Consider the following 15,979-nt stretch of genomic DNA (forward strand, 5'->3'; position numbering starts at 1 on the left):
TATAGGCCTGTTACCTCAGGCCGGGTGAGGTAACAAGTACTGTCTGGTGGTGATAGATGCTTTCTCAAAGTGGGTGGAGGCATACCCAATGAGGAACAACACAGCCAGTACTACAGCCAAGGTGCTGCTGGAGCAGACCTTTTCCAGGTTTGGTCTACCTGATGTAATCGATTCAGACTAGGGCTGAGGTTACAAATTGCAGGTCACCCTCAAAGTTCGGGTTTAGTAGAACAAACCAATAGAACCCTAAAGACTGCATTGAGGAAGATAATGAAAGAACCAGGTAAAGATTGGGATTGAAAGCTCCCACAGATTCTCATGGCACAAAAGTGAATGGTAACTTGACATGGCTTTACACCTCACAAGGTCCTGACAGGTAGACTCATGAAGATCCCAGAGCAGTGGTAGCTAGGTGGAATGCCACCAGAGGATTATGAGCCGTGGTTCTGACGGATCAGTTCATGAGTGAGTTGTTTGATTCTATCAGTAAGATCCAGAGGTAGCTTGTGATTAACCTGAAGGTGAACAGAAAGCTAATGGACAAACGGCTGGGGGAAACTTTGAAGGTAACTAAGTGGAACATTGGGGACAGAGTGCTGCATAGGTTTTACTCAGAGAAAAAACATGTATTGAGCCCCAGGTGGCTGGCCCCCGTTGTTATTGTTAATAAAGCAAGTCCCACCATTTACCAGGTTGAAATTAAAGGGAAAAAGAAGCAGGTCTTAAAGTGGTTTCACTCTTCCCAACTGAAGAGCTGGAAGGGCCAGTAAACATATAGGGAAAGAAGAAGTGAGCTCTGTCAGTACTACTTGCCCAGAGGGAAAGCAGAGGCGTCTACGGTGTGAGTCCCAGTAAGCTCTATCAGCGCTAAATATAGTAACCTGTCCCCTTTTCTTTCTTTGCTTTCTAGGTGCCACAGAAAAATGCTCTGCTGTATTTGTTTATGTCTATGGTCCTGCATGTTGGAAATGCAGTGATTGTTAACACCAGTGAACATTTTAGTTGTGAGGCTAATAACAGTTATGTAATCCAAGGAATGCCTCTTCAAATTAAGGGCACCATAGCAATATACGCATATGAACTACTGAGCAATTGCTACATGGTCTGGGAAGACAAGTGCAGTGGAAGGACTATGACTGCCTTCATGGTAGAGAAAAGTGAATCAAATGTAACCCTAGAAGATGTTAATGGGGACACACTTGCATCTGTGTATAGACCAGATGTTGGATGTAAGTGGATAATTAGTGATACTTTTCTCACTGGCTGCACTATGCAAGTGCAGCAGACAATGCTTCCCTTTGTTCATAAGTGGAAACAAATGTGAATAGTTGGATGAAAGTTGGGGTACACACTATTGATATTGTAATCAATGTCCAATATCAAATAAGAGATGCAGAGATTAAGTTGTATACCCCTGTTCAAATGTTTACTAGACACATGCAATATATCAACTTCACAAATGTTAGATACTTTGGTTTGCAGAATAAGAACAAGTTTTGTGACTATGGAAATGTTACATTCAGTGTTAGGTGAACTGGTAGCATTGATGTAGACGTAAATGTAAACGATACAGGTAAATGGGTTTTCATGGGCCTGTATGGTGTCAGGAAGGTCAAAGAAGTTGTTGTTCGTAGACCATATAAAAGTTATATCGGGTCTATGGTGGTTAAGAGGGACGTAAAAAGACTACTGCTGATCAACCCTCATTACTCTCTGAAAAAAATTATAATACCACTTCAGTTAGATATCTCTGTGGTACAGTATAGGAGTGTACCCGTATGTAATGCCACTCCGGGTGGGATGGTGCTCCTGGCTGGAAAGCATCACGATGAGGAACTCTAGGCTGAGCAAAAGAGACACTGTAGCTGCGATCCTAGGAGGGGTGGGCACTGCCTTAGGTGTTTTTCTGTATGTCAATTAATATTTCTATATATATTAATCCCCACTTGTGACAGGCCCTTAGATATTTTGTATGTGATTGTAGGTAGAGCCCCTATCTTGCTAGGCAAGATTTCTTTATCTATAGTGTTAAGGACACCTAAGGTTCAAAGAGTCTTTGTTTGCTACCATTTCTGCTTTTCATTAGCACAAAGACAGGCCAGGGAACTTCATTCAGAGAAAGCAGAACATGTTTCCTGAAGCACACCACGTCATATCAAAGGTAGAACAAGGCCTTAGATACTGCAGCACATTGCCAGTAATATCTGATATTGCCACAAGATGGTGACACAGTCCTTTCTGAAACTATTCAACTGTTCTGAACTGAGCTTTCAATTGGTTTACTGAAAAGACTCGGTCTACATGGAACTTTTGCGTAGGGATTTTACTCTGATTTCGTGAGTGATGCTGAGTTTTGTTATCCCGATCCAGGACCTACCAGTGCAGAATAGACCATGAGGAGAGAGGAGCTGGATGCCAGACAATACTCCATATATAGTCTCCAGGCCAGGTTCAAGCCAGTTCTTACTTTGCCTAAACTGTTTCACCCAGTGTCCAAATTCACCTTATCTTAATTTCTGGATCTCCTTCCTCATGTCCTAAAGCCCAGACACAGGCATACTGCACTCCAGCCTCTCTCTATCCTGGCCTCAGAGGGGCTTGGTGCTAGTGCTCCTCCTTTCCCCAGCACCAGTTCCAATATTTTGAAAATCACAAGGAAGGAGGAATCCTATATAAGTTCTTCATAATGCTCTTTTCTTCCTTGTAAAATGCAGGTGAATACAGTTCTAGCAGTAATGTGTTTCGGTGTTTTGCTGCAAGTCAGCTGCCTGAATTTAGTAAAAAAGAGTCTTAGTCTGGGAGCCCATTAAGGTCGTGGTTATTACAGAAGCAGCCAGGGATCCCAACCAAGGACCTTCTATTAATGATTGGCCTGAAATAGTTAAATAATAACCAAAAAATCCACCATGTGCACTCAAATGACATAGTCTGGAAAGGGCAGGAGGATTTTGTGGCCTAACAAGGGCAGCTATGCCCCTCTCTTTGCTAACCTCTTTTCTTCTCTCACACACTGCTCTGAACTTTGCTGTCACAACACTCCTGTAATGTACAAGTCAGTAACCCTTTACTGGCCTGCAAAGTACCTATCATGCTATTGGCACTGTCTGAATAACACAATACGTTAAAATGAGCCATCAAGTAAAAAAAATCCCAGGTCGCAAATTACACTCCAAAAGTAAAATTTAACATAAAGACTAAAGAGAAGGAAACAGATAGCAAGTAGATGGAAGATATAAGCTATCATGGAGGGATAGCTCAGTGGTTTGAGCATTGGCCTGCTAAACCCAGGGTTGTGAGTTCAATCCTTGAGGGGCCATTTAGGGATCTGGGGCAAAAATTGGGGCCTGGTCCTGCTTTGAGCAGGCGGTTGGACTAGATGACGTCCTGAGGTCCCTTCCAACCCTGATATTCTATGATCAGTTTGCATGGGTGCTGTGTTGATCTGCTGAGGGCTTGCTGTGTAAATGGTAGATTCTGCCTCATACCCATTTCTTTTGTACTGAAACCTTGTGATGGGGTGTACCTGGCCCTTTGCTGGAGGCCTCATGGTCCCCAGGAAAGGCGCCGTGAAGGTGGGTCCTCCACGCCTATCTAGAAAGGCTGCAGAGAAGCAGCCAATCAGATTACAGTAGGCTCAGCTAAAAGGAGCTGCAGGGGCTCAGTTGCTGGTTGGGACAAGAAGGTTGAGGAAGGGATGGTAGATAGTGAAACTCTCCAGTCAAGGCAGCCTGTGAGAGACCCTGCTCAAGCAGGGATAAAATGGAGAGAACCCAAGTACTGTAACCTTAAGGTAACGGGTGAAGGTGACAGGAGTGAGTGGGAAGCAGCCCAGGGAACGAAGCAGCAGCAACTATTAAGGGAAGCATATGTGGCTGCTGTTTACAGGGTCCCTGGGTTGGGACCTGGCATACTAGGCAGGCCTGGGTCCCTGTGGGGAAGTTGCTTAAGTCCTGCAAAGGAGACAAGACTTTTACCTAAAGGCCCAAGAAAGGGGCTGGAATGCAACCAGGCCCACAGATGGGGCTGAAGACCCTGGTGAGGGCTGACCCACAGTTCTGGTTGGACTCTTTAGTAAAACCCTTAGAAAGGGGATGGATTCAAAGAGCCCACAGACAGAGCTGAAGAACCTAATAAGGGCAGATAGTTTGTTGGACTTTCCTTGCCCCAGAAAGGGTTCATCCATTTCAGACTGTGTGATTTGCCTGAAGGACTGAGCCGCTAAAGATCCATCTAATGAGGCCAACAATCTACAAGGGGTGCCAGGAGCAGAAAGGTTGGAGCACCATGCCCAGCTGACAGGAGGCACTGACGAGAGGTGAGTGCCCCATCACAAACCGAAATATTTATTAGTGGCAGCATATGAATTTCCAGCCGATGGTGCTCAGCTTTCCAAATAGGAAACATCCCTGACTCTCTCTATAGCGAAGCTTTCTTTGTGGTCTGGCCCGTCAAAGAGCCAGTTTTTATGATGGCAGTTTGTGTGATCAGGACACGCTGAATTTCTAATTTTAATATTTTAAAAAATATGCAGGGGACAAAAATCCAACATTTCAAACCACCTTTATGCATCACAAACAATTTTTAAAAAAGGAAAAATCGAATTATTTTTCTTTGCAGGTTACATTGAACACATAGCAAATGTATATTTTCCTGGAGCTGTTTATTTCAGTCTAAATATTTAATATTTTGCTTCCTTCTTTGAGGCTATATGCAAAGGTCCAAATCCTCGTCTTAAGTTACCCAGTGATGTGTGACCACGTGCCCTTTGAAATCAACTGGCAGTATAATATGCATATACATATGCTATGAACTTAAAGCCCCTTTCTCGTTGGTGCTAATCCTCAGCGAAGACAAACAGGAATTAAGGGTCCTGAACACTTCACAGGATTGGGTCCTAATTTCAAGATACTTGAGAACTTAAGAGCAGGAATATGCCCACTGCACCCAGTTGAATTTCAAACTTCTTAGAAGACTGACTGCAATGTGTAGCTCCTATATTTCCTCAAGCTTCATACCATTAGCTCTCTTCATACCATTAGTTCAAAATATTGTTTTTATTCCCATGTGGAAGGGAAAATTTTGAAACCCCAAAAGTTGCTGCAAAATGGAATTTTCCTCTGTTCAGCACCAATTTCATTAGTGCCAGAAAATGCTACACTTTTATTTACTTCCAAGGGGGACTGATGGGTACTGTCTGTCTGACGAAAGGTGGCAAGGAGCAATGATGGTAGAGACATGTAGTTGGGGCAAAACCAGGTTTAAAATATTTTCTTAATGATGAAGAGTTAAAATCTGGAGTCAAACTTAAGCGGTTTTGTTTAAAATTAATCCAGGCTATACAGTGTAAGTGGGTACAATCATAAAACCAATAGAGGAGGACATTACATTTTTGCTCTAAAGAAATGTGATATTAGAAGTATTTAAAACCCCAGTGAAAAGATTTAAGAGACAACAAAACCAGCCACCATTTTTAAAAACTGCACAATATAATTTTATAAGACAAACTGCTGAGGAATTTCAGCTTTGTACATTATTTAATTAAAACATATAGTGAGAACAAAATAATACAAATGTAGGTTTGTACTCATTTCCAGAAAATAGATTCATTTTGACAAACCACGTACTGAGCGGAAATAAATCTTGCAACACACTGATTACTTCAGAAGAAGTCACCGCAGTCCTATACATTGTACTTTAGCTGTCAACAGCCAATTCATCTGTTCTGTAGCCATGACACTTGATTTACAATGTGTAACAGCACGCAGATGGTAAAATGCACAAAGCATGTACATAAGATAAAATGTTACAGAAACATTTGTCAAGTAAAATACATATGCAAGTCATCTCTAATATTTACAACAAAAAGTCTTAAATTACAGGATCATTCAGAAGGTATCTCGTAAATACAAATGCCACAGACATAGAAAAAGAAAGGCCATCAATGAAAGGTACTGTATTCGTTATGGCTAAGAACCTTTGGCTCCCAAACTCCAAGTTATGATAATATAAAAAATAACTAAATGCGGAATATTCACGTAGTCTATCTTCAAACTCCTTCGCTGCTTTTTACTGTTAAAAATCAATGTGCAATTCAGCATGGCAAAAGCCACTTGTAAAACAAACTTATTTTGTAGTAAGATCAAATCTCTTAGATGCAGTTACATTTTGGCATTATCCTAACCCAAAGGAAACACATTCAAGGAAGATTGTTTTAATGCTTTTCAAGCTAAAAGTCTGAGTTTATCTGCTCAATAGGTAATAAGGAAGGCTCTCCCCGGCTGTGCTATGTCTACATGAGGCACAGCTGTGCTTAATTGTTGCACTAGAACATGAAATAACTTAAAGCAAAGAAAAGTGGGATGAAATTAACAGCTATTGAATTCTGATTTTTCTATTGATATGCACATGAAAAGCCATTTCATCAGGAGTAAGACAATAACAAAGTTCTTTTCAAGGTAAATTTTGATAAACTACTAGCCATCGTATTTAATTTGCAACTGTTCTTCCATGAAGACTCTACAATCATGCTGAACTTCTTGGTTAATAGGTGCTTTGATTGTTGGATAATGTAACAGTGTTTAACTATGATATCTTCAAAACCCTGTGATGGAGTCTCCCTTTGGCCCATTTTGTGTCATCCTGCCATCAAGTGAGCACATTCTTAGACCACGGATGAATAAATTAGCCAATAAAATGTACATAAACATGCCATATTGCTCTCTCTTTTTCCCACCTGGTGCAAGATTAGGCTGCATGGAAAGACACACAGAAGATGATAAACCAATAAACCAGATAAAATGCAATATACTGTACATAAAACCTATCCTGAATAATCTGCATCATGAAATGCTTTGCCTTGCATCTCGTTGAAATGAATGAGGTTCTCCTGAAGAAAGGAACTCGTGCATCCAAAAAACACATTCAAACCTTTGCCTTCATTCCCAAGGCTAAGCACTGCTATGCAAAGAAGAGCCTTTGTAGGTATTCACATGTGAGTAAGTACATTCAGAAATCTAATTTTCTTTCCACTATTGCCAAGGAACTAGCTTTTTGGAGTGGAATAAGTTTTATCTAAGACAAGTGTGTAACCATGGATGCGCCTCTCAAACGCTTTAGGCTCATGCCAGTATGACATAGAAAGCTGATGGGGTGGAGGAACAGCTGGGTGTACAGTGCAGCCCAAGAGTCTTTTCCTGTGTCTAGGGCAAAACTTTCCAAATGTGTGTGGAGAAGCTAGGACTTCAAAAACGTCTGCATGCCAGCTGCATGCGCATAACTTGCACTCCTACAGCAGAACTGGGCAACTGTTAAGACAAATGGCTACTGAGAAATACAACATGGCTACCCCATTTTTAGTGGGAGCACAAGTTTAGGTGCCTTGATCTGGAAATACAGTCCTTATACTTACACTGAACATTCAGAATTATCTTTAAAAAATCTGAAAGGAGGTGGCTTATTTTACACAGACATTAAAAAAATACCCTCAAGGCACCCAGCAAGTTATTTCGCTGACTTTCCCGCACACTTTTTTTCCAAATTGGATCAATCCAAATTGCTTAGAAAAAAAAATGCCTGTGAATAATTTGATCTGCCATGAAGCAGTTCGTAAACATTTCAGGTTTTCACTCCACCAATAAATATGAAAAAAACACAAGCACTAAGGTTCACCACACACTGGACAATTGAGTTCAGCATCAGCAGATCTTCCCAGTTATTGATAAGCTATGTACAGAAGGCATTTCAAATGTACTGTTCCCAAAATGCATCACTTAAAGTTAAAACCACTTGTTAGTAAAAGGTCATGCCTGTGTCCATCAAAAATTGAAGTATTTTTTTAACACATCTATTGACAAACATTTATTAGTGTGCATCCTTAGTGAGCTTGTTCATGCTTTGTAGAAGCTACCATGGTTATTAAATTATTTTACACTCCAACTTTTGGACTCTACAAGACTGGCTACAAGTAAAAACAGAGAGAGTAACAACAGCAAAGTTTAAAATAAGGCTTTTTACATTGTCGATAAGATGCCTGCCCATTAACCTATCATTTGTTCTTCACATATTTTTACACATTCATGGCAAAGAAGATTATGTTCATTTGTCAAAGAACACTCCTGGAACTGCCTTTATTATTAGATAATGCCCCTTATCAGCAGCATAGGAATCTTGTAATGGGAAAATATTTGAAATAAATCCTTTACAAACCAGTGCTGAAACCTATGGAGTCTCTCCTCCATACTTGTTAATAACTCTCATTAGCATTACACATGACCACTGAGAAAAATGATCAGTGCTGCCAGTTCAAAGATACTGTTTTCTCATACTGGATTTTTTTTAAGGGTATTCTTTCAAATCAACTTCATGTCACACGCAAAGCAAAATAGGGCAGTGCAAACCATATACTACAGATCCTGGCCAGAGCTGACCTTAGCACAAAAAAAGGTCATCCTTCTCCAAGAGAAACTGATGGTTCTCAGTCAAAGCCCATTTCTGATTCCACCAATGTCCTTTGTCAATACTGGTGGCATCTTCTCTTTAATATTTTGAAGTAATAAAACCCCACTGTCACTTGACTGATGTGTAAGAGGCTCAGAATCAAAGACAGCTTCAGGAACTTGATGGAAACTTTTGTTACAGTACATAGACTTTATCTGGAAAGTTGTATGCAGACAGAATTTACAGTGTGAATTATATAACCAAAACTACCTAGTAGTCTCTCATGGTTCCTTAACCTGGCATTTTTGTATGTTCACATTATCTTCATTTGATTAAAAAAACAAAACACTTTAGTTTTTATACTGAAACACAGCCATATTGGAATTACAGAGACGAGTCTCACAGGATAGGAGGTGTGGGCAAGAAATGAAATGTATATGGCAGCGCATACAAGAATGCAGTATGGTACCTTGGTTGGAAAGAATCATTCGGTGGGTCCTTCCTCTTTCCGGTCCTTATTGCAGTAAATACATAAATCCTTGCAGTCTTTTTTTGTTCATTTTTCCGTAATATGGAGTCAAAAAATTTCTCTATTCTAACCTAGAAGATAAGGCCTTGCGGGACTTCCTATTGCCATTTGGCAAATGTACAGGAACATTGAAAAAGACAGGAAGTGTTGAGGTCCACTAGTTTCTGCATCACATCAAGTGAAATCAGGTGGGATTCACTCACCTGCTCCTGATGGATGACCCCTACTCAGTGATCCAAAGGATGGAGAAAATTCTCCTAAAATCCCTTGCCAATATGTCCTGAGGGAAGAATTCGTTCCTAATCCTAAATTTGGCCATCAATTCACTATTAAGAAAAATGAAATGTTCAAATGACCCTACCATTAATGAAGTGTGACTAAAAAGAGAGATTAGATGCTGCTACTATAGAATAACAGCAATTTGCCTTCGTCACCAAGTGATGTGCTCCTCATTAGCAATGCTTATTGATGCATGTCAACATTTACTTCAGAACCATCTGGATTCTTCGTCATAGAACCTCATGAACTTCATTTTCCTTCTAGACAAAGGTGATGTTTTGGCTCAGGCAGAGCCTAAGTCTTTCCCTCCAAAAGAGAGGATTCACAGTTTTCCAGCTCAAACATATTCAACTGCGTCCCAAAGGTTCTTCTCAAGAAGACATCTCTCCTTCAGCCAGTGTCCTTCCAATGACTTTAGCCCTCTCACTTCTTGAATGGGGTAAGTTTGTTGAAAGTGTGCCAGAAAAGGGATGGCTTTCGTTTGGGTTCTGCCAGGGCAAAGACCTGCTGCTGTGGAATGCTGGTGGGCACAGTGATGTGGCGTTGATGAATAGGATGTAAACTCTGGTGTGGAGGAGGCATGGGACATCCATTATAACTTATACCTGCAGAAGGAAAAAATTAAGAATGTGTGAGACAAATGACAAAGTAATCAACCCAGAGAAAATGCACAGAGCATATGGGCCAAATGCAGCTCTCAGTGAAGTCTGAATCTTGCCATCATATTCAATAGGAGTAGATCAGATCTTACCATATCTGACTTTCCACTTTTCTATTTTGGTCTTAATTTTGATCGGGTAAAAAACAAATAATTGTATGACCTAAAATAACTTTACAGTATTGTCCAGAAAATCAGCGGTAGTTTCACAAAACCAGGCAACATGTGCAGGAGCATTGTGTTTTTAAGAGGAAAGATGGCTAATGTAGCAGACACTTTGACTTTTTAAGCAATAGCTGGGTAAGATTATGTAAAATGTTCTTACTGGTAAAGAAAAGGTACCTTGGAGGGGAAAACAGTTTTCCAAGGTAATGCTCTCAGACTTTAACATTTGAGTATTGTGACCACAATCTCTTGATCAATATTTTACAGCCATTGCCCTGAAAATCTGGCCCAATTTGTAACATGCCATTCATTCATATCTATTGAGTGATAGATATGTTTACATATTCATATGCACATAAGAATGTCTCAGCTGCAGATCAAAATTTTGACACTGATGCATTTGAACAAAGACAAAAGTCATGCCTCTTCCAACCTTCCAGGAAAGCACCCCCAACAAACTGCCCACTCAGACTCAGTTGACTCCCAGCTGCTCAACTCATCCACTCAACCCAACAAAAAGTGATACAAATCTCTCTCTCTCACACACACAAAACAATTTAGAATTTTATTTTGAACACAACAAAAACTGGGTCCAAGGAATATTTTAAATCAATAGTGTTGAATTCTAGAAAAATTAAATAATATATTTAAAACTTACAATAGTACTTAAATACTCACCTTTAATTTTTCCGTGCCTTGATCTTCTGGCATTTTGCATGGCTTGTTTCTTTTGATTTTCTGAGATTTCCATTCCTGGATTTTAAAGTACATGAGGGTCTCAGTATTAAGATATTGTATCTGCTATTTGATAACAGTAAATTAAAAAACATTTGAGCAAACACTTTTAAAATTATACTTTAGTGATTTTTAAATAATTCTTATTAGTAATGTACCATATGTTTTTGAGAAATACTGGTCCAGATTTTACTGTTTCACCAGTTTAACTCTGGCATTGCACTGGCATAACTGAGATACTAATTTGGCCCTTTGAGCACAAATTGATGCCAACCTGTGCTGAAATAATTATCTCCAGCTGGTGGTCTTTGGGGAACTGACTAGCTACCTCATTTTACAACTCTGACAGCTAAATTAGTGATGACAAAGCAAACTAACACCTAGGGAGATTATGTGGATTTATGACACTTTGGGAGCCCATGGATCCACAAACCAGTTTTGGATTGCTAGGAGAGATAAATACAAGGCTTGATTCTCTTCTCACTCACACTAGGGTAAACCTGGGATAACTAAATGAAGTCATTAGAGTTATACTGGTGTAAAGCTGGTAAGAGAAAAGCAAGGTCACAGTATGTATAGACATAATCCTGCTTGTATTCTGTAAAAGAAAACTGAACCCATTTTCCTCAGACCAACACTCCAATATTTGCTGTTCCTGTGTTTACTGTATTTGTATTATGCATTTTATCTATGTTGATCCAAATTTAATAAAAATGAATATTTTAAAAGCTGAAAAGCTCCTCTAAGAATATGAATGAATTTCAAACTACGTCACTGTTAAACTGGCATTTTACAAAATTTAATGTCTTCAGTTTGAACAAACCAGGTGGTGGTTTCTTTTAACTAATGTACAGTACTGCAAGATGAGCTTGTAGCCTTCTTTGGCGTGTGTTATGCATGTCAATGTAGTGAGGGATATTAAATACACTTGTTTACACATTTACATGGTCAGTGTCATGTTACATGATACCCTGGTCTAACCTAACAATTTACTGTAATAGATTCATAGATATTAAGGTCAGAAGGGACCATTATGATCATGTAGTCTGACCTCCTGCACAACGCAGGCCACAGAATCTCACCCACCCACTCCTGCAAAAAACCTCTCACCTATGTCTGAGCTATTGAAGTCCTCAAATCATGGTTTAAAGACCTCAAGGAGCAGAGAATCCAACAGCAAGTGACCCGTGCCCCATGCTACAGAGGAAGGCGAAAAACTTCCAGGGCCTCTTCCCATCTGCCCTGGAGGAAAATTCCTTCCTGACCCCAAATATGGCGATCAGCTAAACCCTGAGCGTATGGGCAAGATTCACCAGCAAGATACCCAGGAAAGAATTTTCTGTAGTAACTCAGATCCCACCCCATCTAACATCCCATCGCAGGCCATTGGGCCTATTTACCATGAATATTTAAAGATCAATTAATTGCCAAAATCATGTTATCCCATCATATTGTAGTAGTGTTAAGTGTATGAGGGATTTCAATGTGGCTGAGAGAGGCTGGCTCCCAGAGAGGACAGGCAACTGCTATTAGTGTAGCTAGAGCAATTTTTCCTTACATCGAATGGACTATGTTTTTGGAGTTCAAGTACTGAAGTTCTAGTCCCCTCTCCCTATCATAGAATATCAGGGTTGGAAGGGATGTCAGGAGGTCATCTAGTCCAACCCCCCTGCTCAAAGCAGGACCAATCCCCAACTATGTGTGAGATTCATCTAGTAACTGTGCATATTGTTTGCAGCACATGAATGTGTTATATTAGCACAACTAAAAAGGTGTGTGTGTGTTGCTTCTCATTCCATTCTCATATATACAATGGACTGAAAAGTGGTGCAACCCAAAGCCAGGTGGCCCAACAAAGCAGCCACTTGGATTCCATTCTGCTCTTCATTCACACTTTTGAATTATTTTGAATTCCCTGCACTTTCTGGCCTGTGTTCATGGAGGAGTTACATCCCTCAAGTGACTGTTTTTAATATAATCTGGCCATACTCTTTCAGTTACTGGTTACTCCTTTTATTTCATTTGTAATTATTCAATTCTTTTTTCTCTTCCTGGAGACAAAAAAGCAGCCAAAGAAATCAAAAAGTTGCAGCAGCAGGAAGCAGACTGTTTTCTTAGATCTACCATTAGTGGTTTTGGAGAAAGAGCTGCTGGTTGTGGCCCATTCCCAGCATGCACTCAGAATAGCTCAGAAGAGTTGGATATGGTTTGGGAGGCTCTGACCTCTACTGAAATGTCTTTGAAAACAGAACTAGTCATTCAAGCTTTAGCATTTGAAGAGTGATTTATTTGTTCCTTGAATACTTAAATTAGAGTCTTCATCTGAATTCCAGCATGATAAATTACAAAATCCAACAAGATGTTCAAGGTTGAGAATACCAGAGGTCTTCCACTGGCTTTGGCTAAAGGATAGTGTTCAACTATGCCAAAAAAGTGAAATTTTAGAAAACAAACTCTCCTGGGTAATGAAGAAGAGAGCCAAGCCCTAGAGACTTACGAGGGCATAGCAACATAAATGAAGTGGATTTGGACATTAAATTTGAACCATTCCTTCTATAGCATAAGATATCTATATAACATGGGGTACTACTAGGTCTGAACCATGGGTGCTGGAATGGGGTGGCCAGGTGGCATGGCCCCATCACTTTTAAAAGTGGAAGGGCTATGGCCTCCTACTTTTTACCTGCCTTAAGGACAAGCGATGGGGGGTGGGACCTCGGGGGTAAGAGGCGAAGCCGGGGCAGGGCCATGTTTTGGACGCTGGTACCTCCTCCAACTTCTAGGGAGCTTCTGGTACTCCTGGTCTGAACAAGCATTTGAAATGTTTGATAAAAGATATTTTACAGCAGCTTACATTTCACACACATACCCAGTGATATAAAAAGCTGGATTTATGAATCTAACATTATAGAAAATATATTTTCTTACTGTTCTGTTTTTATTTGCTACACACATCACTAATTAATGTTTGTACAATGTTTTGTAGATATAAAGCCCTAATTTGCACTCCTTGCATTGAATACAATGGAAATGTTGGGACTATAAGATATGCATGATCAGGCCCTCTATAAATGCTAAGTTATTATCTTAATTATTATAGTGCCCACTGCCAGTTAAATCATGAGATTAAACATTAAAGTATAAAATGTAAAATAAACAATTCAGGGATTTGGCTGCTGCAACTTTCCTTAGAATAGTATTCCTCAGTCTTATTAATCTCAGGACTTTTTATGTGGCTATTTTTGTTGCAATATTACTTTTCGGGGAAGGTTTAGCACCCAATCACCCATGTGTTTTCTTGTAGGAAGGTTCCAAACCTTCTCTCCCACCATCAGAGTTTTGATGAAACGTACACAGCTCTGCCAGCAGCAGAAGGCGCCAGCAACAGCAGATATCAGTACTGGCTGGGTCCACTAGTATGTGCTTCAAAATCCCCCAAATGTGTAGTATTTGGGCTGACAAGGTGGGTGAAATAATAACTCTTATTGGACTAACTTCTGCTTGGTGAGAGACAAGCTCTCAAAAGCTTTTTTTATTTTTTACCCAACAGAATTTGGTCCAATAAAAGATTATTTCACCCGCCTTGTCTCTCTAATATCCTGGGACTAACACAGCTACTTCTTAGAAATTTGGGCTGTCCTGCATACTCTCTTGGTTCCATTTTTGTGGAACCCCCAGAAAGGAACTGCTATAACTGTAAAGAGCTCAGATCCTGGCTCACAAAGCTGAAGTGGAGGAGATAACTGAACCTTGGAAAGGTCCAAAGATGGACAAAGATTAGCTGTTGATCTCCTTTTGCCCAGTCCAATTCACAAATCCCCAACTGCAATGTGGCCAGTCATCAGGTTTAATGGAGCTAAGGCCCATCAAGAATTTGGAAATTAAGTGGGGGCTGGGGTAGGGTGGGGATGTTGTATTTTGTTTTGTAAACAGGGGAGCCCTGCTCCTTGACGTCACAGTCTATTCACTATTATTCCCTCTCATTTTTTGGACAGCTTGGGCTAGTTTGAGTCGTTTCGTTGTGATAAATGGGATAGATTGTATATTAGTCCCCAAATGCACTACACTGTTCTTCTATTTCCCAGTCAGCCATCCTGCCCCAATGCACATGTTGTTTTAGAGCTCTGCTGGGCTAATATTCAGTAGTCTGGAGATGGGCTCAATAGTGATAAATGTGTGCATGGGCAGTGTGTGCACTCCATGTAGAAGCTGCTTCTGAAAACAATGGCTGGAGTGCCCAACAGGCATATAGGCTCCCAGTGCACTGCAGAGCAAGGGAGAATAGGGAAACTAATTTGCAAGGTGGTTTGTTTAGTTGTCTCAGCTCCATCATTTATTTTGGGTACCAGCTGCCTTTGGCTACTTGTAACGTATGGTCCATGGGGAAAAGTTAAGGCTGATGTTGGAGTATTAGCTGGTAATTTCTTGACTTTTTCTTTCGTTACGTGGTTGTGTGTGTGTGTAGTGTTTTTGTTGTTGAGGGACAACTGATTGCTCATGACATTTATTTTCATGAATAAGGAGAAGGATAACTTTAGAGCCATAAACTATTGAGTCTTTCAGCAGGAGAGAAAATAATGGCCTAACAGAGAACAATCACTACCTATAATATATACACAAGAGGCCTGATTCTTGTTTCAATTACACTGGTGTAAATCAAGAGGAAGTCCATTAAAGTCAATGGGGTTGCACTGGTGTGAGATCAGAATCGGCCTCAGCGTACATAGGGATTGCTCCAACTTTATTGATGGGTTGGGAATATGAGGCTATGAATCATGTTAAAGTTTTAATAACTAGTGAGTTATGTCATCCAGGAAATCACATTCAGAGCACTTTGGATTTTAATTTGCTGTCATTTAGAGCCATTTCAGTCCTGAAGAATGTTACTTATGAGTTATCCCATCTCTCCCCCTTAAAGATAAATGTCATAACAGAGAGCAGCCATCATACATTATACACACACACACACATTGGGATTTTTTCCCTCCCACTGTTGCCTTAGGAATGTAAAAATCAGTTTTATGTTTCCTATCACCACTGTCCTCTTATGTCTCTATTTTCTCAGTGCAATTCTGCTGAATCTTTTACCATTAATTTTATTAAACTGAAGCTGTTATGCCCAATATTAAACTGTGAAACAAGCATAATTTTAAATTAAAATCCCAAATGCACACTCT

The 15,979-nt window shown here is 40.1% G+C and overlaps 1 protein-coding gene across 7 annotated transcripts in view; it reads right to left on the reverse strand.

Annotated features, from left to right (window-relative positions):
- Nucleotides 1–5,512: 5,512 nt before the first annotated feature.
- Nucleotides 5,513–15,979, reverse strand: part of SPATA13 (spermatogenesis associated 13) — a 127,089-nt gene continuing 116,622 nt past the window's right edge. For all 7 annotated transcript variants that reach the window (XM_074958521.1, XM_074958484.1, XM_074958495.1 and 4 more), the window contains 2 exons: nt 10,746–10,820; nt 5,513–9,849 (listed from right to left, as the gene is read on the reverse strand). In XM_074958521.1, coding sequence (XP_074814622.1) covers nt 9,668–9,849; nt 10,746–10,820 — 257 coding nt within the window. In that variant the 3' untranslated portion in view covers nt 5,513–9,667. The remainder of the gene's footprint in view (nt 9,850–10,745; nt 10,821–15,979) is intronic.

This window comes from Natator depressus, chromosome 1, assembly GCF_965152275.1.
Source record: "Natator depressus isolate rNatDep1 chromosome 1, rNatDep2.hap1, whole genome shotgun sequence".
In the NCBI taxonomy this organism is placed as follows: Eukaryota; Metazoa; Chordata; order Testudines; family Cheloniidae; genus Natator; species Natator depressus.